Raw genomic sequence first — 24,097 nt, 5'->3', positions numbered from 1 at the left:
GGCGCACTGCCAGGATTATCGATTTCGCGAGCAGAAGGTGCCACACGCTGGGCCATCGATTCGACGCTCGTCTAAAAGGATTGTAGCTGGTGATCCCCGAAAGACGACAGACGCTCGAAGGAGAACTTACTCGAGCAACTACACTCGTGAATAGTTCAAGGTGGGGCCGATTCTTAGAATCGGTCGGATATCGTTTCTCCAATTCTGGATACCACGGTGGTCGTCGATTCCTCCATTCGATTCAATCTAAGTGTCTCAGAGGAAAAAGAGCGTAGATCCGAGGATAGGATAGCCACAGTCCTGGACTCCAGTCATGCCGAATTACTGTGCACACGAGGATTACGATTATGGGGCAGCCGATGGAACATCGCAGGAGGGTCCTGGTAGAACGATACAACAGGTGCCAGGAGCCAGGCCCATAGTGGACCCACAAGCCCAAGGAGAGGTCGATCCCACCTTGTATCCTCAACCAAAAGAGGCGACGCACAAGATTCGTGGCAAGAGCGACGTGATCGAGTACCTGTTTGGTTCCGTAGATCAGGAATTGCTTACCGTGAAAACGTTCTACTTCTTCTTCTATTCTGCCTTTGGTTCCCTTTTTCCTCTGATGGGAGTTTATTTCAAGCAGATGGGCATGAACGCCGGCCAGTGCGGTCTCCTGATGGGACTAAGACCCTTCATCGAGTTCCTTAGCGCGCCCTTCTGGGGTTCGTTGGCTGACAGGTGAGAGGTTCGATCTACTAGACTGGTAAACACAGTAACTCTCAGTAGAGAGTTACTCGTGCAATTCGATGGCAATTATCTTAAGTCTTTTCGGTAAATTGTATGTACTATATACTCTCGTGGCATATCGTACATGTTGTATATATATGTTATTAAAAAAAGAATACCAAAGTGGCAAAGTTCAAATATCGACGAATTTGACAAGCTTTAAATCTTTCGGTTCAACTATATTTCGAATGCTTTCGTAGTAAATTGCACATGTTGCTTATACAATGGTTCGCAAAAGTATTTGTACACCTGCCGTAGAAAGTTTGTATGTGCATGTTGTACGTATTATATGAAACATTTTGATATTTCATTAACACTATAACGAGATCGCGATTGGCAAGACTATATTGAAAAAATTTGAATTTAATCTGAAAATATATACAGGGGTTGCAAGATATTTGCTACAAATTTATATTTAGTAAAAGTTCAGTATAATAGCCGCTTTAAGTATAATAGTAACGATTTATTTGATTTCGACCTCGCGGTCAATAAATGCGATTTAGTTATAGTTTTTTGAATCACACACTTCCTCTTCCGATCTTCTCATTTATCCTCCAATATTCTTAACCTAGTTACTGCATATTAAGAGTCTACGTTAGAAGTTTTTCTTATTTTAGAGCTATTATTTCCATCAGCCACTTCTATTGCTATTCTTTATCTTTTCTCTCCTCGTCCTTCCTTAGTCATTCCATCATCTATTCCAATTTTTTATATCCCAAAATCTTGTCCACACCTGTGTTTATTCTTTCTACTCGTGTGCACAGTCCTCTATCAAATATTTTAACGTCTCAATATTCCTCTCACAGACATTACACCTTCTTTCCTGTCCCTATCTCTAATATCTGTTCTTCTCTTCTACGTTTTCACGTCTCATTCTATCTATAATGCTTTGGTCCCTGCTCCTACGTTTTCCTTTAAATAACGTGACATCCTGATACCTCGTAAGTACTTACATAATCCACTTTAAGCATATAATAAGCGTTACAATTTGTCCCTCCGAATACTGAGGCTTATTAATATTGCGGATGACCATCTGCTTAAATACTTTCGTGATCTCTGCAGGATATATGCTTGTACTAAATATCCTGTAACTTCTGTATAACGTTTAGAATCGTTCCAAATTCTACCAAAAATATAACCATGATATTAGTGTTTAGCTACAGTACCAGTGAAATTTCAAAACGTTTCATGTAACACACGCAATATGTTCATAAAGAATGTCGACAAGTGTACGAATACCTTCTCGACCCACTATGTGTATGTATATATGTTATTAAATAGAAAAATAAAATGCTAGTGGTAAAGTTCAAATATCAATGAATATGTTTTAAAGAAATGTAAGTTGGACGAATGACACGAGTATAGAATTCTTTTTACGTGTCTCTGCTTACTTGCCCTTTTAACTGGTATTACATACACGTATGTTTGGATTGTATATATAAACAGTTTGCTCGGTTAATGTTAGTGGATATTATCCAGAATCCAATATTGCGTGGGTTAGCAAAGCCGGGAGAGAAAGCTTCAACCTCTTATCGATTTATCCGCCTCGAGGACAGAAAGAAACGCGATTTGACCAAGCCAAATCACACAGTTCCAAATTTACTTAGGAAATGGTTGTTTCTTTTTCAGGTGGCAAAAGGGCAAGGTGATTTTTTTAGCCTCTCTGTCTTGCTGGATCATCTTCACTCTTCCTCTGGCCTTCATGCAACCACCGGCCACATCGTGTTGGGTTATACGAAACAACACGCCGTATCTGGAACCACCGAACCCTAAATTAAGAATAGTTAAACGGTCCACCAATCTTGACGATTTTTATCATCGAAATGACGAAGAATGTTTAGAGATAGCGGACAACGTCGTTTTCGAGAGGCTGCGTAAAGACAGCAAGCTAAATCCACTGGCGGCTCTCAGTTTACAAATGAATCAGGGCACGATGAACGATGTACGAGAAAATTACGATCTCAATAACGATAGAGTTCGAAGAGAAACGCAAGAAGGAACAAGTACTTCAACGGAAGAGAGCCCTGTCGAAGATTTAAAATACAAACAGCTGGTGTTCGAAGAAAACGATCCCGAAGCTAAGACTATCGACTTTGAGACTCTGCAAAGGAAAAACCGTCCAGCTGATGTGCTCGAATACAAACGTTTCCTAAATGTAAGCTCTGTTCTCTGTTTCAGAGGTACCTACAAGTGCGTAACAAAATTGAAAAATTTCAGTGCCACTAAGAAAAATGTATCAAAATGTGACAAAACAGCGAAAATGACGGAATGAAGAATGTGGCACTGAAATATGTTACACAGAATTATTATTTGTTTATTCAAATACGTTGCTCTGCTCTATACGTTCTGTGCTTTTCGGGGCCTTTAAACTTTCCACAAATACATAAAAATCCACAGTCTAATTATCACTATTATTTAGCTCAATCAAAGAGTCATCAAGTTTAATTTTCATTAATTTCAGAACCAACCTTTGGACGATGGAAGACCACCAAAGAAGGCGTATACGCATACCAAGACGAGAGTGAAACCACCACCAATGAAGGTCATGGTGAAAAGAGACGCCAATGATGAAATTTCAGAGGAGAAGGAGTCTCTATCCAAGTTTCAAACGGTCACCGTGAACTCTCCAAGTAAAGTATCCTTGTTGGACGAAGAGGAAGAAGAAGAAGCGAACGAAAATGACGAAAATAATGACGAAGATGTCCAGATGCCGTTGGTTAGGACCAAACGTTACGTCAACGTACCTCATTCCGGCAAGAGTCCTCATAGTGTTTCCAATGCTGCGAATTACAACGAAGAGGAGAACAAAGGATGGGTGAAACCTCTCTACAGTTCGATTGTCTACAGATTGCCGGTACATATCGCTTTCGTATTTGACAATTGCAGCTGCTTTTCTTTCACTTTCGTGTTATCGCTTAACAAGCAATTACTGTTCTAGGACATCCAAAAAACTTTCTTCCTCCTGTTACTGTTGGTGATAGTGGGTGAATTCTTCTCGGCGCCTGCGATCACTCTAGCTGACTCTGCCGTCATCACTTTATTAGGCGAAGACGCGGACAAGTAAATTTTTCCTGTTTAACATCGAACTTCTAATTATTTCTTTGCATTTCGAGCTTCTTTTCTGGTACAGGTACGGTCACCAGCGAATGTTCGGTAGTTTAGGCTGGGGTCTTGCTATGTTCTTCGTCGGTATCGCTTTAGATCACAGCACTGCGTTCTCCGAGCATCCATGCGGTCCAGATGCAATGGAGAAGAATTATACGATCTGCTTCGCGATCTTCAGCGTCCTCATGGGTGCCGCTCTGATCACTGCCACGCAGATCAACTTTAAATACGATTTTCCGGTCACGGAACTGGTGAGTGATCAAATATCATGGTTACCAATATCACGGACCAAATGTCGAATCAAGTAATCCGTCTCGTTGTGCAGGAAGTGGAGAAGCCTCCTGCAGAACCAACAAGGGAGGAGCAACTGCAGAGTCAACTGTCTCAACAGTTGAATCTGCCCAGTCTTCAGGACTCGTCTGCAGGGGTAAATCTGAATGTGAAACAACAACCGCCTGAAGGCAAGGTAATGTATTCTTGATTTGAAGTGTTTACTCGGAACTACAAAGTGGTACTGACACGATTTCTCGGTGAAATTCACAGAAAATTTCATTCCAGAGGAATATCTATCAATTTTTTACTAGAGTCTACAATAAAATTCGAAAGGGATGAATTCCTTTAAATCTTATTTTTCAGGAAATCATATGTGCGATTATTTCAGATGACATTTGAGACATTATAAAATATAAATGTACTTACATTAATACATTGAAATATACACATTTTCTCATGAATTTACATTTTAATTACCAGGTTGATGGAAAGAGATATTAACATGTTTCTGGAGCGCAAAGGGTTGATGATATCGATCCCGTGAGACTATTATGCATTTTAAACGAGCTTCGTATTGTTCCAGACGAAAATGTTCGCTCAAACGACGCGAGAGATCCCGGAATGGGTGACCGTATTGAAGCAATTCAAAGACCTCAAGTGCGCATCCTTCCTTTTCGTCGCGTGGTTCATGGGATTCGGTATCGGGCTGATTTTTACCTTCCTCTTTTGGCATCTTCAGGACTACAATGGCACACCGACTCTATTTGGTGTCGCCTCTGTGATCAATCACATTTCCGAGATATTCGCTTACTTCTTCAGCTTTAAACTGATCCGTCAAATCGGTCACGTGAAGGTAGTTCGTTCATTTAATTTTCATTAAGAACCCTTAAATTTAATCCTTTTGAAATTAATTTTTACGAAGATTGCCGAATTATCGTACGGTTCTCTGTTGCCGAATCTACTGAAAACTTTTAGAACAAGCTACGTATCCTATTTCAAAAGTTACTTTTACGTTATTCCATTTTTTCAAATCTGGATGTATCATGATTCTTGTGTTCGTGGTTGAGAAAAATCTGTCTCGAATATGTTAACGCGATAACATATGCCAGGACAGAACTATCTATGTTAGACATAACATGAAAATAATCTTCATAGTAAATTTATGCAGAAGGTAACTTCTTATACAATAGAATACATAGGATACAGTAGAATATTTGTGTTTAACTTCATTTTTCATCATATTTGCAACATACGTTCATAATAATAAACATGGATTGCGTGCACCACCTTTAGGCCACTTAGTGATTACGAAACTTATTTTTAAAGTAAATACACACGCGCAATTTCAGGTGTTGTGCATGGGACTGGGTGGAAACGTGTTTCGTTTCCTTTATATTTCTTATCTGACGATTCCATGGTGGGTGCTGCCTTTCGAATTCATCCAGGGAATAACCCATGCGGCTGTGTGGGCCGCGTGTTGCAGCTACATCTCTCATAATACGCCTCCACAATTGCGTACGAGCGCGCAGGGTGTTCTTCAAGGTATCCATCATGGTCTTGGCAGGGGATGCGGAGCTGTGATCGGTGGCATGTTCGTCGACGCTTACGGTGAGTTCTTAGTACCCTGTGTTGCGTGATGACTTATCGATTCACGTTGACCACGTGTCGAGAAATGCAAGTAATTCGATATTGATTCTTGGAATATTCACAAGATTACGTTATTAATAGCTTTCCAACGTTGCCTACGTCGTTTCTTAAATAAATCGATCAAGGCTAAATTCACCAAAAAATATTCGTGTCTCATCGACATTTATGCAACATCGATTTGCCAAATCCGGATTCTCTCAGAAAGTTGGGAGAATACTAATTAGTGAAATTTTCTAAGTCACGAGTTACAGGTTGTAAGAATTAATAAACTCCCTTACGTAACAGCAACAAGTTTGCTAATGAAACAAATCAAGTTCTACGAACAAAGTTTTCAAGTTACAAGTCAGTAGATAATCCTAATTATTCGAATGTCTATGACCTACGACTCGTAACATATCAATACATCAATATCATTGATTGGTAGATTATTGCGCAAGATGTATTACAAAATCTCTTAAACATCGAAGAAATGCTAACATACTTTTCCTGTCGAAACTGATTGATGAAACTTTACTTACTACCTGTCGTTCGCAACTTTCTAAATTGATTGACTTGCGTCTTAAGACTGGTCATATTCCTGCTAGCGTTTCAATTCTATCAACGTGTTCAGAATTTTCATTCACAGACTTTCACAAAGACACATCCTTTTACGTACGTTGTGTCTTTCCATTTATATGCATTTTGTACTTCTCCTACATTAAATGGGACTCTTTCTCGTACAATTTCCTAGGAACAACTGCGACATTCCGAGCTTACGGTCTCATCTGCATCGTCGTTCTTGGCGCGTTCGTGTTCATCAACTTTTACAGAAAGGATACAGGCTTCGTCTCCGAGCTGCCACAGACGGAGGATCCTCGTCAAGTAGCCGAAGCGACACATCTGGCACCGCACGGTGTACCTAGCAACGCCATTCCTCGAGCTCTCAGCTCTACTCGACTGCACGAATTGGCTAATCAAGACACGGGCTACGGCGCCACTTACCAATCTGGCGATACTCTCAACGTGCCAGGTGCGAATGGAGGTGAGATTTCCGCTTCTCTGTTCGTAATTGAGAAGCTTCCTAGAGAAAGGATCCGCAAGATAGATGATAAACTCAGTAAATTTGCGTTGAAAGATTTACTTATAGCTTTTTATCAATATTAACTACATATAATGGCTCTTATATTTGCAAAATAAATAAGAATCTCACAATAGGCGAGAGATTTTAATTCTAGTCTTTCAATACTACTAGCTGCGTTTCAATTAATAATTGCAATATGAGCCTTAAAGAAGTTTATCTTGCACGCTATTATATTTATTACAGAATTTATGTATCAATTAATTAGGTTCACATCAAGTTTCGTATCACTTAATAATATATACTTTCGCATGACTACAAAAATTTAATACTATGAAAACGAAATGCAGAAACGGTAAAAAAGACGCTTCATTGGAAAATAAGGATATATGCAAATATATTTTATAGCCAGTATATATGTTACCAAACTCCCAATGAATCAAATGATTAAAATGCTTGTCGGTAGTCATTGTCGATGAGAGAAGATCTTTTCATCGCTAATAATAATTATTACGGGCCTTTCTAAAGAAAGTTTTTGCATTGTTCATTCGAGCGTGTACACGATGAAATACATTTTCAGGCCCAGTAAACCCGACGAATCCATTTCTGAACACTGGAGGCGGCGGCGGAGGTGGATATAATTACGGTATGACTGGCAATGGCGAGGACGAGTATATCCGTAGGAGCTTCCAGGTTTAGTAAAATCATTCTAACTAAAACGTCCACAAAGAAGACGTTTGTTGGAAAATAAATGATAAAAAAAAAGAGAGAAAACTTCTACGCAAGGCTATACTCTCTGAACGAAAAACACGTTTTTCTTTATTTCTTTTCGTGCTTTTATTTTTATACAATCATCAACACCGTCGTCGTGCCAGCTGATTACCCCTATAATTCCGTTTTCTTCTGTTTCACAGCTTTACAATGAGGTGATTAGCAGGGAATTCGACCTGGTTAAACCACCGCCGATAGTGACCCATCTACACGCTCAACAACCATGCACCAACCCCTTCCATCAGCACGACTACGAATGGTAACAGTCCGGGACGTTCGATCCCACTTGAGGTGATTAGGATGCTCATGGAACGCTGGTCGATAACCGGCATGTTCTCTGGAGAACCGAAAACGAAGAACCAGCTTCGGAGTGCTAGGCAGAAGGAATTTTTACACGGTTAAAAAAGTTCGATGAAAACCCCTTGGTGCCTCCTTGGAGCAACACCGTTCGTTATACTCGCATTAAAAACGCCTGATAGCGTCGATGCAAACTATTGCGACAAATTAATCACGGTATAAAGAGCAAATAAACAGAGAGAATTCTTTCCGATGCTAACAATTCGATTATCAAGCTTGAAGAAGCATCGAAAGGATAAAGCGCAACATTCAAAAAGATAAAAAAGAATTGACCATGAGACTGATCGATGGAGCGATGATTTAAAAGTGCCTGCTCACTATGATCTTGTTGTTTACCGTTGAACACTGCTGGGATTACGAGTTTCGTAACGCTAACGTAATCGACGAAAAACATTCGAAAAAACATGCGTAATAGGTGAGGATCGCTCGCTGGGGGCACCGAAGGGCAGCTTCGATCGGATGAGAGGAACGTCTGCGAAATATACGAGACGAAAGTCCAAGCGCGAATCGAAAGAAAGCCATCCGATAGAAATATTTTGTTAGGATATAAACGTGCTGGTCCCGTGATACGTGATCGTCTCGTAGAATCCACTTTTAACGTTATTTTAACAAATTTGAGACGCAAGTGAAGACAAGATCTTCACGTACCACACGGATCATCTCGTGTATATGCATAAAAGGCCACGATGTACAGCAAAGAAAACAAATGTCTTTCGTGACTGAAATCTATGTACGTAATATACCTGACACGTGTAGTACGGCACAACACGATCTGCGGGGTCGCTTCAACGAAAACTCATATCCTATACAAAGACTTGCATTCCATGGTAGCGTTCGAGTGCATTTTCATCGGTTGTCAAACACGAATCGACGAGAACGAGATTTTCAAAGATTCCATCTTCTCTAACCGGTCAGTCGAGACTTTCGCGATTTGAAACAGAATCGGCCGAAGAAAATCGATTTGCGAGTTTCTCATCGTGCGGATTCGAGAATTCGATGAAATTCGGGTCACGGCCGCGCCCTCGAATGCAAGCAATTCGATGTAACTATTACGTGTATCTTGATGTGCAAAATCGTATTACTCCCTTCGCTTCTCTCGTTTTGTTACGATTCTCTCCACTATTGCGTATCTAGTATTCTTTGACGAAAGTCGTGAATCGCTAAAGATCATTGTAAATACTATTATCTCTCTTTCTCTCTGCTTCTCTTCGCGTGTGAATATTAAAGAATGACCCTTGACTCTTCTCTCGTTCGCCCGTTGTTTTCCGTTTCTAGGCTGAACGTTGCTCGTTGCGTGTTGTATCTGTAAAATGTTTCACACGTACTGTAATTACTGTAGACTATCGAGTTGTTAATTCAAATACTGTTTTCTTATGTGAACTGGAAACCACGTTTCTCCGCGTTAGGTGTATGATATTGTTAATAATGAGAGATAATTAAGCGGATTCGTGATAAAGATGGAAAGCGTAACCCGGTCTTTATCGTGGGAATCTCAATAAAACTATTAACGTCGTGCGTTTGCCCGAATCAACGTTGAAGTTCTCGAGCCATCGCTATTTTCTTACTACTTAGTTTCAGTCAGACAATGTATCGTTTTAAACGCACTCAATTCGATCTTGTTCGAAGTGAAAGCTCGATTCGAAGCCGCTCGAATCGAAGATAAAGCGATCCGAGAGCACATACCCCGGAATGTTTTTCACTCGATGGGGTATTTTTGTTCGATTTGGTTCGGCTAAGTGTGCGAATAGCCTGAACCAAGCGGAATCTCGTTTCCCGAGGCACAAGCTAGACGTAATGTTGTACCTACATTACCTTAAATGAAATTTAAACACTAAGGCATAGCGTTGTACGTATCAGAGTGCTTTTTAGCTCAGTATTGTTACGTAGTCGGTACGGTTACATTATTATTAATCGTATGTGTGTGCGTCAGAATGAACACGTGTCACAGGGGTGTTTCGTTTTCTCATTGTTCCCCTGTATGAACACCGGTTTTCGAGGACACCTTCCACCGAAATCGAATAGAATTAGGCCAACAGCGCCCGTAAGCACGAAACGGATAATCATAATGTAGTAGCTGATGTTGTAAACGCAGTTTCCATCAGAATGTCCGATGGACGTAATAAGACAGCGAACAACGTGGATCGAACCTCATTGTCTCGCGACTAACATGCACACGTGCACGATACACAATGAGATCACTTATCTAATTAATCATCGAAAGACAAATATCGAATGATAGTAGATTGGATAGAGATCTAGCGCTTGCAATTGGTCGGCCACACTCCCGATGCATGTGATTTTCTAATAATTTGAATACGATACTTTGTTGGACATTGCGTAAACGAATGCTTCTGGCGTCCCATTTATAGTTTGCTTTCGTAGATTTAAGAAAAATCGCTGTCAAGCCTGTTAGATTTGTTACACGGCATCCGGTGAAAGGCGTGCTCGAAATAAATGAAGTTATCAATTATTTGTTTCGCGTTCTTCGACAACTAGCTCTCTAATAATAATCGTACGATTCGCAACAAGCAATATTGCGTGTCGTTACCAACCGGGCAGAACACTTTTTTAATGACATTTAACTCCAAGTCTTCCTATCACGTAGACCTATTAAGAGATCAGAAATTTCTGTCAGAGAAGAATTCTAAAAGCAGGAATAAAAAGTAGCAGGAAAGCAAGGAACGTCTGAGGAATCGCTACATATTGCGTAATATAATGTAGCCAACGTCATGCGATCGAACAAAACATACGGTGGATTCTAACTTTACTTTCACCTTCTATTAATATTTCACACGACGTATCTTCTCTTTCCTCTTCTTTCGACGTACCTTTTACCTTTTTCTTTTTTGAGCGACTTTGCTCGAGCATACTTTTCACCCATACCAACGCGTATCTCGTGATAGTCACCGTAACCGTAAAGTGGAGGATATAGGAAAAGTGCATGACAGGGAACATTTGGCGAACTCGATACATATCATATAGCGATTAAGTTGAAGAAAAATCGATGTAACATTCGAGGAACAGCCGCTTCGCACGTGATTACTTCGTCTCGCTTGGTATCGTCGGTAGAACGACCGATAACACGTCTTTCGTTTCTAATACTTCTCGAGAGAGAACGATTCGCGATAAAGGAATACGACGTGATCGCGAACAAACGGGCTGAGATCATATCTTCTGTTATATCATACGATCACAATTCGTACATACATTTCGTGTTTTTTTTTCTCTCTCTTTTTTTAAATACGTTCTCGCGTTCAAATGACTGAAGTAACGTACATAGAATTCGGTTCATTTCGCAATTCGAGCTGTTCATCGACGAGCTGAGGAATTCATTGTATTCGTATTGAGAAAGGCCTGTCGAGGGATTCATGTGCGAAGCGCGATAAACGATAGCTGTACGATAGGTACAGCGTCGTTAATAGATTATTAACAGAGAAAAGATATAATATATAGTAACGATGTAATTAATATACAGTTTCAACAAAAGAGAACCGTGTCTTTTTTACGCTTTCCTTCCATGACTAAGCTAACCTGCCCGTTTGCAAACGTAAAATAAATTCGTAACATGCATATACAGTGGCTACAAAAAGTATTTGTACATCATTATTTGTATTTATCATGGCATTTACATGCTAATTATATAATTAATTTTTATATACTAAGTAATTTCATATAACTGCAAAAAATTGACATTGTAAAAGTGAAATTTAGCACTTAATAGAAAATGCTTCGCTGGAAGAATAAAGTGTACAAATACTTTTTCTAGCCACTATAGCTATTCATAAATAATATTTTATTCACATTGAAATCAATTGAGGTCTTAACCTGCGCAAGCAATAGGATGCATTCAAAGGCGTAAAGCAAGAGGCGAATATCATGCGTTTCTTAAAACGGATGAATGAATTAATATTTTGTTAATTACGAACACTCGCTAAATTTTTCTGTCCAATAGTTATGTAGCCATTTGTTCAAAATATTCTATAAAAGTTCCATAAAATGACGCAATATCAGTTGGAAATTCCAGGTATGCGATATGAAGTTGACGTAATAAGCAAACATTTTGTTCGTTTTCGTTTCTTTTTATTCAAGATACAGTAAGAATTAGTGGGAATGATCGCAAGATAACACCCAGTACTTGGTAAATAAAGGTTTATTCGATATTCTTTTGCCTATATCGGTATTACTTATTTTGGACAAAGTTACATCTAGAGGCACTAGTCAAGCTTAAATTCTAGCCGACTACGAGTTCGTATTATCATCGGTATACTAAGCTATGTTCCCCCAAGTATGATTCGGAGAAGAATCGAAAATTGCATCAATGATTGACTAGATAGGACTAGTAAATTAATTAACAACTATTATGCTCACTCCGAGTTTTGATCATTGACCACTAAGTAGTGTCTTTTTTTTTTCATTTTTTCTTTTTCTCTCTATAGGTACCGATCGGTATGTGATTGTGTGTGTGTATATGCGTGTGTGATGTAATATAATAATATATCATTATACATATATAGGTATATATGTAAAGTGTATACGTGATGCAATTCGTAAAGATACGAGGAAAATACGGAAAAGTCAAGAGAAACCGATGCGCACTCCTTTAGTCTCTACTTAATAAAAACACTACCCTATGAATGTAAACTAGTTCGTCATAAAACTTACTACTGATTTTCGTGTAATATGAAAGAACGATAAACAACGTGGACTTCACGTTCGCCACTTGTATCACACATTTCCGGCGATCTATTTCTCTTATGACTCTTCGCCATTTATAATACTACGAATTTTGTGCACACCTGCGTTTCCTCTCTCTTCTTCTCTCAGTATTATTTCTTTTCTTTTTCTTGGTATGCGTAAAATAATTCCGTAATACGGAGAACAACATAGCCGACCCAGATCAAGTGAGTATCTGTATAAGTTAGTTTGGTTATTATGCACAAAAGGTTCAATACACACTTGTAAATATGTAAATTGAATGTGTGTTCGTAAAGATTGGATCCACGTGTAATATATGTATTATGCAAATGGCAAGAAGCAAGCAGAAAAAGGCGGCTATAGTAGAATTCGTTTGTTTGAAACTTTAAGCGCGAAGAAGAATTAATCGTTGATAACACTGGAGAAGTTCAACTCAAAGAATTATTTCATATTAAATAAATGTTCATGAAAAATTTAGAAAACATAGCAAACATCGGTTAAATTAGCTTATCATTGGCATTATTGCATTTGATTTCCAGTTCTTATTGGCACAAACATGTACACATTTTTTGAATTGTTGCATAAAAAAGAAAAGAAAATTGCAACAGGAAAAAAAAGAAAGTACATAACAAACAATACTTGTTAACAATCAAATTGATAACAATCTAATTGATAACAATGAAACTAACAACATCCGATGTTGTACTATATACAACTATAGTCCTTTCGACGTAATGGCTGCTTCTAATACTAGTATGTAATACTTGAAATGAGATTAGTTTGTACATTTGTCGAGTTTCTCACGCAAAACTGGACCGACACCGGGCAGTGTGTCATTACGGCAGAATAGCAGTAAGTGTATAATACTGGCACAGTGAGGCAATGACCTTAGGATTCTCTAAAACTGTTAATAATATAATGTATATTTCTTCATTCACCTACTGACTCATATAATTCATCCATACTTTCATGTCGATTATTCTTACTCACACATTTCCTCTTCCATTTGTTCCCTATGAAAACCAATAATAACGACATCGAACTGTCGAGGGCCGATTCTTTGTCGACGAGTATCATAAAATATTAACGCAATGTAACTTAGTTTGATAATTAAAAAAACATAATTATTTGTAACTCGAAACAATCGAATACGCCGACAAGGAATCGATTCCTGTCATTTTTCGTTAAAACTTTGCAACAGAGTACTTAATTTGCATGAAGATCCTATACTCGGTAGTCACAGCCTTTAGGGATGTAACTTGATGCATGTTATATCACTGTTATTCCTAAAGCCTAGTAAATACTGCAGGCACGAATAAAATCCCGAAATATTCGTCAATTTGGATTTTTCCTTCCCCCTACACGATTGTTTTCAAATAACTACCTGTTGGTTATTACTTGTTCCATTTTTTAAATAGAATAAGTACAAGAATTTCCAATCATTAAACTAATTTTTAGATATGTGTCAAAACGTGGAAATTTATCGACTTGTGAATACCTACGCAATTTTTCACTTTTTTCAACATGATTTGTGTTGCGAAACGAAAATTTTTTTACTCATCTAACAGTCTATAAAAATTGTCGAAATTGACATCATACTAACGATTAAGATTAAGATTCGAAGTATCGAAAGTTATGATAACCCTATATCTAAACTGAGCAACTATCGAATCGTAAAACCTTCGACGGCTCGAAGACTAGATAAGCCACTAATGGCTCGTTTTTCTTCACATTCTGAACACGATTCTGTATATGAACATATCGTACAACCCAAAGTCCCAGACATGCGTGAGAACCTATGATTTATGCTTTACTGATGCCACATTCTGCCATATCATAACACGCTGAACGAGCGGTCTAGTTTGCAGTAGGAACTACATAGTTTGATAACCGAAACACTGTATCATCTGCAGAGATCTTATTATTACCCTGATTTAGTCAGATATCGACTTCGAACATATCTTGTTCGATCGGTTTTTTAACCCAACTCCCAAGATGTGCCTTTACGAAAGCTTCCTTCAATTGATGCTTGGCAAGCTGTTCGCAGGGGAAAATTAAACGAAATAATGATGAACACAGCTCTTGTATCGGTGTCTAATGAGATTATTTCGACTTACCGAGTAATTCTGTACGGATGATTTCGCATCCAAGTAATGGCGGCACTGATTTTTATCAGCGTCATCTATAGTATCAAGTTTACCTAGTAAATTGTAGAATCTCCTGAAGAGCCCCTGCTTGGATATTCTAGAGGGTTTACCTGACTCGTCTTTTCCAGTGGTACAGTTTATTACCTCAGCTTCTGGTTGACCTATAAGATACAACAAATTACAATGAAGTATTTAAATCACCCTCCTTTCCTCTACATACCAATTGTCCAATTAACGCTGTAATTAGGTGCTTTTCCAGGTTGTCTAACTTCGGAAGATGTGATAAGACTCATTAGCGGTTTACTGAGTCTATAGGGTGGTGGTAGCCCTTGAATTGTGTTTTCGATACGTCCGCAGACCGCTCTGTACATATGGCTTGGGTTCAATAGACTGCCAAGAACGATGCTGTGGAAGTAAATTGGCTCGATGAAGTGGCTTAGAAGTGCACCTTGCACACCAAGTACGTTCCACCGAGCTATTTTGTCCGAACACGACATCGTCAGCAGTCTTTGGCCCTATAAGTTGAAATAAATATTTGCACTAAAGTCTGCACGGAAATGAAGAGTATTTATTTGATCGTATTCGACATAGAATACATCATACCATAAGTACACCATCCCATGTTTGGATACCTTCGCAGCTCTTTACAGGAATGGTACCTTCTCCAGATTCTATTTTGGTTCGCAACTGACCTCTTGCTCTTCGATTTGGATGTTTGTCGACAGACTCATTTTCTTCGTGAGGTGAAAAAATTCTGGCATCTCCACAAGGAGCAGTGTTTATATATAAATGAAATTGAATTCCTTGTCTTAGTTTGAAACCCTTTTTTGCCGGTTCTAAGATAGATTCCGCACCACGATCCTCTGTATGAAGCTCCAATTGTTTATACAAATATTCGCACAAACATCTCCTTGCAACTACTTCTGCATGGCAATCATTCAAAGCACCACCACTAACACTAAGGTGCTCCCCAGAAACACATTTGGTACCTTTTATGTAAAAAGAAAAAAGAAAATAATATAATCTCTTTGTATACATTTTCAGTTTTTATACAAGAAATTATATAAAAAAAAGTTATTTCTCACCAGTTGTTACGCATATTAACTCTGCATCCGATCCTTTAGTTTGAACAATGCCGGCTAAAACTTTACGACGAGCATGTTGCGGCTTCGATTGAATTAATTCGCTAAATTTTTGGTTTACCATCTTGCCAATTTTATCAGCTAACATTTGAGGTAACGTCATTTGATCTTGCCAATGTCCGCTACTGGGAAAGTTTGGCAATACTCGAACCGGAAGAGGTATACAGAACGAAGAACTATGAACGTTCCTTAATTTAGCTAGCGCTGCTTTACTAGCTGCAGCTTTCGCTAATTTTTTACTTGGTCCAGTTCCCTCAAATGTTTCTCCATCGACTGTGATCGATATCGTAAATTTTGCGTAACTTTCTCCATTGTCAGATACGCAATTATACACTACACCAGGATATAATTCATTAATAAGCGCTACAGGCCCTTTCTCTAAAAATTTATTTGTGCTCTTTGGTTCTTGGGTCAAAGTTTTGAAAGCATTTACTAGATGATTATCGCGTTCCGTAACGTCGCTTGTAAAATCTGGTTCAAGAGGAATAGAAGGTTGACAAGTGTTAATTGCTTGATGAACTTCTGGTGTATTTCTAAACTGTATAATGTTTCTGAGAGCTAGCTCAGCAGCAGCATGTTTTGCCATTTTCTTGGTACGTCCTTTGCCCTCGTAAGTTTGTCCATCTATTTGTACTGCTATCGTAAATATTGGAGCATGTGTAGGACCAGTTTGGTCAACTACCTTGTATACCGCACCAGTTTTCAATTCATTCAGGGCACACACCGCATTTTTGGGCTGTGGATTCTTGTGACGCTTCTTTGGACTGGTCGTACCTGACAAAAATAATAGAAACAGATTAATTTACTTGGTGTATTCTAGGTGGCTTTCCTTTGCTCAAAAGAACTTGAACCTGAAAGACTTATAAGATGATCCATGTTCTGCTTGTTTCTATCAAATCATCTTTAATATGCACATGCGTAACAACTAAGTGCTGCTCAATAGCGTGATATAAGATCGTGCAACCAGCCACTGACCTTCAGGTTCTGATTCTGCAGGTCTCTTCAAGATTGATCTTGAGATATTTGGCTGCTCCATCTGTGAAGAGGACAACAACAAGCCAGTGCTATGGATTTGGAACAGGTATCTATTCCAAAAATGATCTTAATTAAGTGAAACTCACCCCTGTCAAGTGAGTCTCCTGCAATCCTTCCGCAGGAGATGCAGCAGTGCTAGCACCGACTGTGGATACATTGCAGTCTGGAGATCGGAAATGAAAAGAATACGATTATGAAAATTGTGTACGCGATGGATGAATAAAAGATCAATGTTTGAATTTCATACTTGTTTCGTTAGAGTCTTTGTCATTATGCAACACCGTTAATCCGTTCGACATTTCTTGTCCAACAAATGCGTTGAAAAACGCACTGGAAAAGAATCTTGTCTTGAAGCACTGTACGTTACATTGATTTTAATTATACTCGTGTCACGATATGTCCGCAGCGCCACTGCTGTTTTTTTGCTAGTCTCGACATAACCTAATTTATCGCGCGTATTTGCATCGCAAATTTTTTAAGAAAATGATATACGGACACAAGAAAAAGAAAGCGGGCAATCGTGAATGCGGATTTTAATCAGTCCGATATAACAACACACTTCTTGTTCAAAGTAGCGCAGCTTGTTTATTGCGCAGAGCAGTACGCACACGACAAAGAAAACTCGCGCGCAGAGTCGATTCAAAAGTGAGTCGATGGGACTCTTGCGCTAGAATCAGCGTAACGATGCATGAAAAGTTTAAGGTGTAACGTAGACAGACACATGAATGTTTACATAAGATGTATATGATGGATATGACATCCTGTTTTTATGTTACGAGAATGACTAAAAATAGCATTGCACGATTATCACGGAGACATAGAAAATCCGTTTCTTTTTTCTTTTCACATTTTTATAACCTACATACATAACAATTACGCGTGCAAAGAATAGCACATATGTAGTATATTTGCCATTCAGAACATGTATCATCTTAATTGTGCTACTATAATACCAATTCATTCATATCTTCGAATAATAATGAACATTACGAATGCGATAAAATGGTAAATTCGAGATACTCACGTATTTTTATCAGAAGGTAGTTTCGCCATACGAAAACTTTAACCCGCCTTGGAAGTATCTTTTCCTGCTCCTATAAATAAAACCACAGCTATTAGAGACAAAATAGCACACGCGCGGCATGCAAAACCACAGAAAAAGATGTTCACCGTTGTTTTCGTCATCAATGGTAATTTTCTTCCCGTTTTCTTGCCCATCACGTGATTATTTTCAATTTTCTACAATTTCAAAGCTTCTTCAGTGGAGTAGAAGTCGCGAATCGTAATTCTCTTCGTATTTTAAACGTCGTGACCTCTCACGACGGTTTAAGTACACGCCGAAGCAAACTTTACCGCCAGGGAATCCCTGTATAAGATATCATCGATGACTAATATCTGGATACTGGAAAAATACGTGAATCAAAGAAACAATGTCGTACTTCTCAACTTGTACGTTCGTCTTTTTTGTTTTAACGATAATGGTTCACAGAGTTTTTCCATTTCGATCCCTATTCATTCGAAGAGAAAGATATAACTGACGCAATAAGTTTGTACAACGGTTGCTGTAATTTGATCATTCCATAAGAACGATTGGCACAGTTCATATTCCGATGAGTTCGAATGATCAACTTTTTCTTTTTAACTCTTGGATAGTCTACTAGAAATAGGATGGTTGACGAAAGTATACGAACACTATTAGAAACTTTTTATGTATGCTGACGTGGTGTTAGATGCAAGGTGCCCAAAAAATACTCTCGATGTTCAACAATATAATTTATTTAACAATCGACAGTCACCTACCAACAATCAACAATCCTCGCTTTTCGACTATGTTTGCTTCGCTGTTACACTTGACCCTTTGCACTTTGCTCTTACAGTTGACCCTTTGCACTTCTGTTGCTGTTCAAAACCGAATGAATCTTTGAACAGATTCTTTTCTTTTGTTACCTCTCGATATTCCCACTATGCACGCGTTTGTTAGACGTCTGCGACCGTTGCCGCGTACGCATTGATGACATTATGCTTGTGTCGCGAAGTCGTCGAGTGCCGCCACAATGCTATATAAAATTTTGGAATTTCATTAGCATTAGAACGAAATACAACTATCGTGATTATACTGACAAAATTTGAAAGGAATCTGACGATTTACACATACAGGGTGGTCTAAAAATCAGTCCTCACTGGTCAATACGCAATCAAAAGTTAATCGGCTTGCAGTCGACTATAAATTGCAATATTACGAATTTCAAAAAAGATTCTGCTTCGATGACAAGCCAAGGATACCTTGATCTTTTTAAATGGCACTATGTATTTTTGTCTGCATAACGCTGTATGCGAGTTACATATATGCTATATATTGTTGTATGCTCTTAGTTTGCGAGGTATTTGTAAAAGACTGTCAGTAACACTATAACATTGTAGAATACATTATTCTACCTATTATTGTGTGTCCGTGACAGCGTATGCGTTAGCATAATGGGTTGCCGGCTGTCTCACGGTGGCTGGATAAAATAGTACCTAACCCGGAGATAATTTTTATCTTTTGTTCATAGTTTATATAGGATTGGATTAGGCGTGAGGTTGTAACATGCAGAGAAAACCTTTGCCCGAAATGTTGACTTCTACACCATATTAGTAGAATCATCGAAATCCAAGATGACGGCAGCTTTCTAAATAATTAGCAACAATTCTAGCGTAATAGAAACGAGAAATTACGCACGCAACATTTCTTCTAATTTAGATGTTGGACAAAATACAACTTTATATAGAGACGAAGAGAACAAGAGCTAACTATTCGTGCAATAGTAAGCGTAAATACGTTATAGTAGACTAATTGTAAGTTTCAATATGTAATCGTGTCGTATTCGAGGTTCTCTCCGACACTTGCTCGGTACTGTTCAGTACGTGACGTGTCCACTTAAGATAAATTGTCGCAAGGTTAAATATTGCTGCTATCTTTCAACAGGCAGAGCATAATATTTATGGAACATCTGGCAGGACAAGATCAATCGTCAAGAAATTGACGATGATTCGCCAGTTTCCGAAGTGAGGGAAAAGGTAAGAAATTCTTAACGAAAGGAACCAGAAACGGGATGCTCCAGGGAATAGAATATTCCCGGTCGTTTGGAATATCTAGGTTGATCGAAAACGTATCTCAACGCCGGTCGCCAGGAAAAAGTTCGTGAGCTTTTTGTTCCCGAGACGAATTGATCGGCGTCGCGACAGACAGAATACCGAAATATTCATGGGATTGGAAGTTTTCTTGGAAAAAAACTTGCTGTCGTTCAATTCTTCTTTTCCCGACTTTTTGGCAGAAAGAAAAAAAGGAAAGGGAAATCTTCGGATTTTTCTTGATGTTAGAATCTTTCTAGTATGACACGCGCCATTTCCGATACTTAACGCATCCCGATTGACCCTTAGACAACTTATGATTAATGCATTGCTCGAACGTTTTCTTAGTTGAATTATCGTGGCTCGATTTGCTATGTCTGATCGATTATGTCGACGATGGACGGACAAGTAAATCTGACAAGTTGACATCTGTTTTAGCATGGAGCGCTAGTAAGACTCATTGATACGTTTGCCATTGATTATCGAATTGCTTTGAGTTCCATTTATTGATTAATTGCCCGACATAATTTTGATCTACGTAAATCTTGACGTTTATACGAATGGTCGAGTAACAACTGGCTATTGGGCTGATAAGGTTCCAGTTGAGGCGTTGGTGTTCGAAGTGGTTTTAAATCGTTCCTTGCGAATCAAGAGCATTAGAAGAAACATGTTAAGAAATTGTCGTTTCTTTCTCGTTCTATCGACGATCCTAATTTTGTTGGTAAGCGATTGTACTTTAAGAAAGGAAGATTCAATGATACAAATTTTGTCAAAAATTTCAGTCAATTATTTCTGTCCTTTTTTAGCATCTTGGTAAGGCAGATATTAGGAAGGACTGTCGCAGAGAATCGAAGGTTTCATGGGGTATGCTATACAGCATCTGTAATTATGAAGCCAAAGGCTTCGGTAATGAAGTATTACTATCTTTCTTTGAACGTTTCAGCCGCATTAAGACGGATGAAAGCCGGAGACTTGGAACAGGAAGATCAAAACTTAAAGTGCTACCTCAAGTGCTTCATGATGAGGCACGGTATCTTAGATAAGAACGCGGAGGTAGATGTGCAAAGGGCGCTTCGACATCTACCACGAAGCATGCAAGACTCGTCTAAGAAATTGTTTAACAAGTGTAAATCTGTTCGTGAGTATTTCACGCGTTTTCGTTCTCCATGTAAATTGTGCTATGTAGATGGATATTAAGTTCTTAGGATTATTAGGTTAACAGCGTTCCACTAAACATGATTCAAATACACGATCGCTGAGAATTCTAAAGTTTTGTTCAAAATAGGAGACGGTAATTTGCTCTACCGGGTCATGATCATTCGTGCGCAATTATTATGATTCTAACATCGAACTACCTACTTTCAGAGAGTGACGATCCTTGCGACAAGGCTTACAAGATGATCAAATGTTACGTAGGACATCACCCAGAGGTAGATACATTTTCATTTGTTCAGAATTTCTTCGTTTAACAGAGACGAACTCATTCCTATTCGCGTTACAGATTTTGCAGAGCGTACCTTTCCTCTAGAGCTCTCGTCAGGAGAGCCGCAGGGAGATACTCGAGTATTAAAAGAAAGAAGACGATATTACTCCGCTTTCGTGTAATCATTGTGCGATGAGAGACAAAAGAACGAAATAGTGCTGTATGCATGGTTCAACGTTAAATAAAATTGGAGATGTAGCACGGGATAAATGGTGGGAAGAAAACGATAGTCTTAATTCCTCAACGTACGATTTTTCTCAATCTAATCGGTTAAAGATGCACTATCCTCCTCAGCGTAATTGTTTTTCGACTATATACAAATGATACATATACTTTTGTAATTATATCGCTACATCTTATATTTTTAACGCTCGAATGCTAACGTTAGGGTATGACCTTGAATTTACTGTACCAACTTAGCTGCGGTGGAAACGTTATTTATTTTTGCTATATACGTGTATGACCGTAAAGGGGTTAATCGCGTACGCTAATTCAGCTCCTTCAATTCTTCGAAACTGTCAAAACTTCGAGAAAGTTTCGTCCCTTAAGGTATTCATCGGCTTAGCGGATGAGGTTTATTCCTTACAGGAACGCGGAAGGAAAATCATTCAGCGAACGTTCGAAACTTCCGACAATGTAGCATATTCACCGAGATATTGGCGTCTGGCGGAAATTAACTTCCCTCGACGATGCTATTTTTCTTACCTTTGCCTCTGTAAGTTTACAACCTCGTTTACGCGTCGATGTCTCTTACGGGTCGGTATTAACCTCTCTGTAAGCAACCAAAATGTTGCGGTTATTTACGAATCTCAAAACAGCGGTTGATTAGGTAATAATTATGTCTATGATAATACTCTTACTTCCAGCTTTATCTGATATTGGTTGCCTAAGCCAAAACTCGACTCTGTATCGTTGGTGTACCTCGTCTACATCAGTTATGACGTTAACATCATAATTAACATTTCACACATACAGGATGTTAAAAAAAGGAAGGGTTCGATACTTAAAGGGCTTATATACTATTATAGGATAAAGGATATACACTATTATAGGATTATTTATTCAGAAATATTAGAAATTAGGATTTCCAATGATTTCTACCCTATACGATAAATTTATTGATAGATGGATCTATTTACAGCGAATTAAACAGGAAACGATGGTTGTTTAAAGTGAACTAAATACAGTCATGTGATATAACTAAGACAACTAAATTGATAATTCACTAAATTGATAACTCGACTAATCTGAACGAGTCTCGATAGAGCCAGCCATTCAACGAGCAGATGAAAGATACCATCGAAACTCGTTTCTCCCTAAGAGAAAATTATCGTTAATAGGATTTTCGGTAATGTAGTCGACGGACGAAAGAAACACGGCTAGTTTGTTCGGGCCAGCAACGTGAATGTACCTCTAACCGACTTCTGAAAACGTGGCTTAGGTCGCGTCTATATTCACCGTGGTGGAAGTAGGTCACACAGTTCTGCCCCATCGGGGTATTAAAACAATCCCTAAGCTGTGCGCGCGGCCGGAAAAGGGCGCGGGGGCCAAGGGGTGGCGTGGAACGGTGGGCGTCAGCCACGGGAAGGGGTAAATAACACACCGAGGGAGGCGGACAACACGCGTAGGAGAAAGAGCAAGGGTGACTCTAGTAGGAAAAAAAGAAGGTGGTGCTGCTGAACGGGGGTTATAAGTGGCAAAAGTACTGCGAAAAGCGAAGAGGCTAAACAACCTCGAGGCAAACGACGAAAGATAATGATGCACCAGTCGACGCGTCCTCCTGTTTCTTCGCTTCTATTGGGCTTTTCAATGCGACGATTTGAATGTTCCTTTCCGGAGGATGCGTGTGTGTACAGTTACAGAACACACCCCTTAACAGTTCCCGGAATTATCTTTCCTTTATTGTGGGGTCGTGATTTTTAACACTTCGTCGAGTTGAGGTCTCCAACTTTGACAAAACAATTTATTTTTCGGCAATTAATGGAGGAAAATAGAAGAGCGGTCGCTATAAAAGGTAGAAATATCGATTTTGTCGTAAGTGTTTAAATTAATCCTACTATGGATCTCGAATCTTTATGCTCCAATCTTGTTTTCTTTTACGGATTAAGCGTTAATGCAAAATCTCGTTTGTAAATGTTCATCGATATCTATTTTATAGTATTTTAACTATCGTTATATTTCTTTTATCAAGTTTAAAGAAATTGAAGTATTTATAACATTGCGAACTATTTTTTGCGTGTGCTTGGTTCTCAATGGATTAAGAGTTTGAGACTCAAAATTTGAAAATCGTATAATAAATACGATAAATTCTACTTACAGCGACTATAAAAAAGGGGAAGCGTTCAAGGGAATGTTAATCGTCCGTTTCATGAACGACGATATAACTTTTACAGTCAATGTTGATAAACGTCGGAAAAATAAGCGAATTTTCCAACGTGAGCTGTTTATTGTCTCTCGCGCGTCATATTCAGAAAATTGCAAGTTTCGCGTGGGTAGAGTGTAA

The 24,097-nt window shown here is 38.8% G+C and overlaps 3 protein-coding genes across 7 annotated transcripts; 2 read left to right on the top strand and 1 right to left on the bottom strand.

Moving 5' to 3' along the window:
* Window positions 1-313: 313 nt before the first annotated feature.
* On the top strand, window positions 314-8,373 carry LOC117230879 (major facilitator superfamily domain-containing protein 6). 2 transcript variants are annotated; one of them, XM_033488769.1, is made up of 11 exons: window positions 314-723; window positions 2,401-2,926; window positions 3,233-3,625; window positions 3,710-3,831; window positions 3,902-4,127; window positions 4,202-4,342; window positions 4,733-5,002; window positions 5,499-5,757; window positions 6,527-6,817; window positions 7,434-7,499; window positions 7,768-8,373. In XM_033488769.1, exons 1-11 carry the CDS (start codon window positions 314-316, stop codon window positions 7,776-7,778), a joined length of 2,715 nt encoding a protein of 904 aa, XP_033344660.1. In that variant the 3' UTR covers window positions 7,779-8,373. The 2 variants fall into 2 exon arrangements, with proteins under 2 accessions (XP_033344660.1, XP_033344659.1); XM_033488768.1 differs by having other exon boundaries at window positions 7,434-7,546; window positions 7,768-8,356.
* A 229-nt stretch (window positions 8,374-8,602) lies between these two features.
* Window positions 8,603-17,663, bottom strand: LOC117230881 (double-stranded RNA-specific editase Adar). Its single transcript, XM_033488770.1, is given in 9 exon segments — window positions 8,603-9,173; window positions 9,176-9,284; window positions 14,794-14,984; window positions 15,044-15,338; window positions 15,427-15,812; window positions 15,909-16,739; window positions 16,941-17,001; window positions 17,087-17,163; window positions 17,248-17,663. Coding segments are annotated over 9 exon segments (2,034 nt in total). The 5' UTR covers window positions 17,300-17,663; the 3' UTR covers window positions 8,603-9,141.
* LOC117230882 (general odorant-binding protein 83a-like) lies at window positions 16,915-21,683 on the top strand. Of its 4 annotated transcripts, none has more exons than XM_033488771.1 (6): window positions 17,017-17,046; window positions 20,707-20,832; window positions 20,918-20,975; window positions 21,055-21,249; window positions 21,477-21,541; window positions 21,613-21,683. In XM_033488771.1, the coding sequence occupies exons 1-6, from the start codon at window positions 17,032-17,034 to the stop codon at window positions 21,637-21,639; spliced, it is 486 nt and encodes a 161-aa protein (XP_033344662.1). In that variant the 5' UTR covers window positions 17,017-17,031; the 3' UTR covers window positions 21,640-21,683. The 4 variants fall into 4 exon arrangements, with proteins under 4 accessions (XP_033344666.1, XP_033344662.1, XP_033344664.1 ...); XM_033488773.1 differs by lacking the exon at window positions 17,017-17,046 and adding an exon at window positions 19,761-20,057; XM_033488772.1 differs by lacking the exon at window positions 17,017-17,046 and adding an exon at window positions 19,761-20,057 and having other exon boundaries at window positions 20,550-20,832.
* The last annotated feature ends 2,414 nt before the right edge of the window (window positions 21,684-24,097 follow it).

The sequence above is a fragment of the Bombus vosnesenskii genome, unplaced genomic scaffold, assembly GCF_011952255.1.
Source record: "Bombus vosnesenskii isolate JDL3184/JDL3185 unplaced genomic scaffold, Bvos_JDL3184-5_v1.1 scf7180000013267, whole genome shotgun sequence".
Classification (NCBI taxonomy): Eukaryota; Metazoa; Arthropoda; class Insecta; order Hymenoptera; family Apidae; genus Bombus; species Bombus vosnesenskii.
The sequence above is the reverse complement of the archived record's forward strand: the minus strand, read 5'-3'. Positions and strand labels throughout refer to the sequence as shown.

Excerpts from the sequence above, each read along its gene's own strand:
- LOC117230879 (XM_033488768.1), top strand. The coding sequence starts at position 314 with ATGCCGAATTACTGTGCACACGAGGATTACGATTATGGGGCAGCCGAT. Across the intron at positions 4,128-4,201 it reads ATTTTCCGGTCACGGAACTG|GAAGTGGAGAAGCCTCCTGC; the intron begins GTGAGTGATCAA and ends CTCGTTGTGCAG. Across the intron at positions 4,343-4,732 it reads AACAACCGCCTGAAGGCAAG|ACGAAAATGTTCGCTCAAAC; the intron begins GTAATGTATTCT and ends GTATTGTTCCAG.
- LOC117230882 (XM_033488771.1), top strand. Across the intron at positions 20,833-20,917 it reads CGACGATCCTAATTTTGTTG|CATCTTGGTAAGGCAGATAT; the intron begins GTAAGCGATTGT and ends GTCCTTTTTTAG. Across the intron at positions 21,542-21,612 it reads ACGTAGGACATCACCCAGAG|ATTTTGCAGAGCGTACCTTT; the intron begins GTAGATACATTT and ends TTCGCGTTACAG.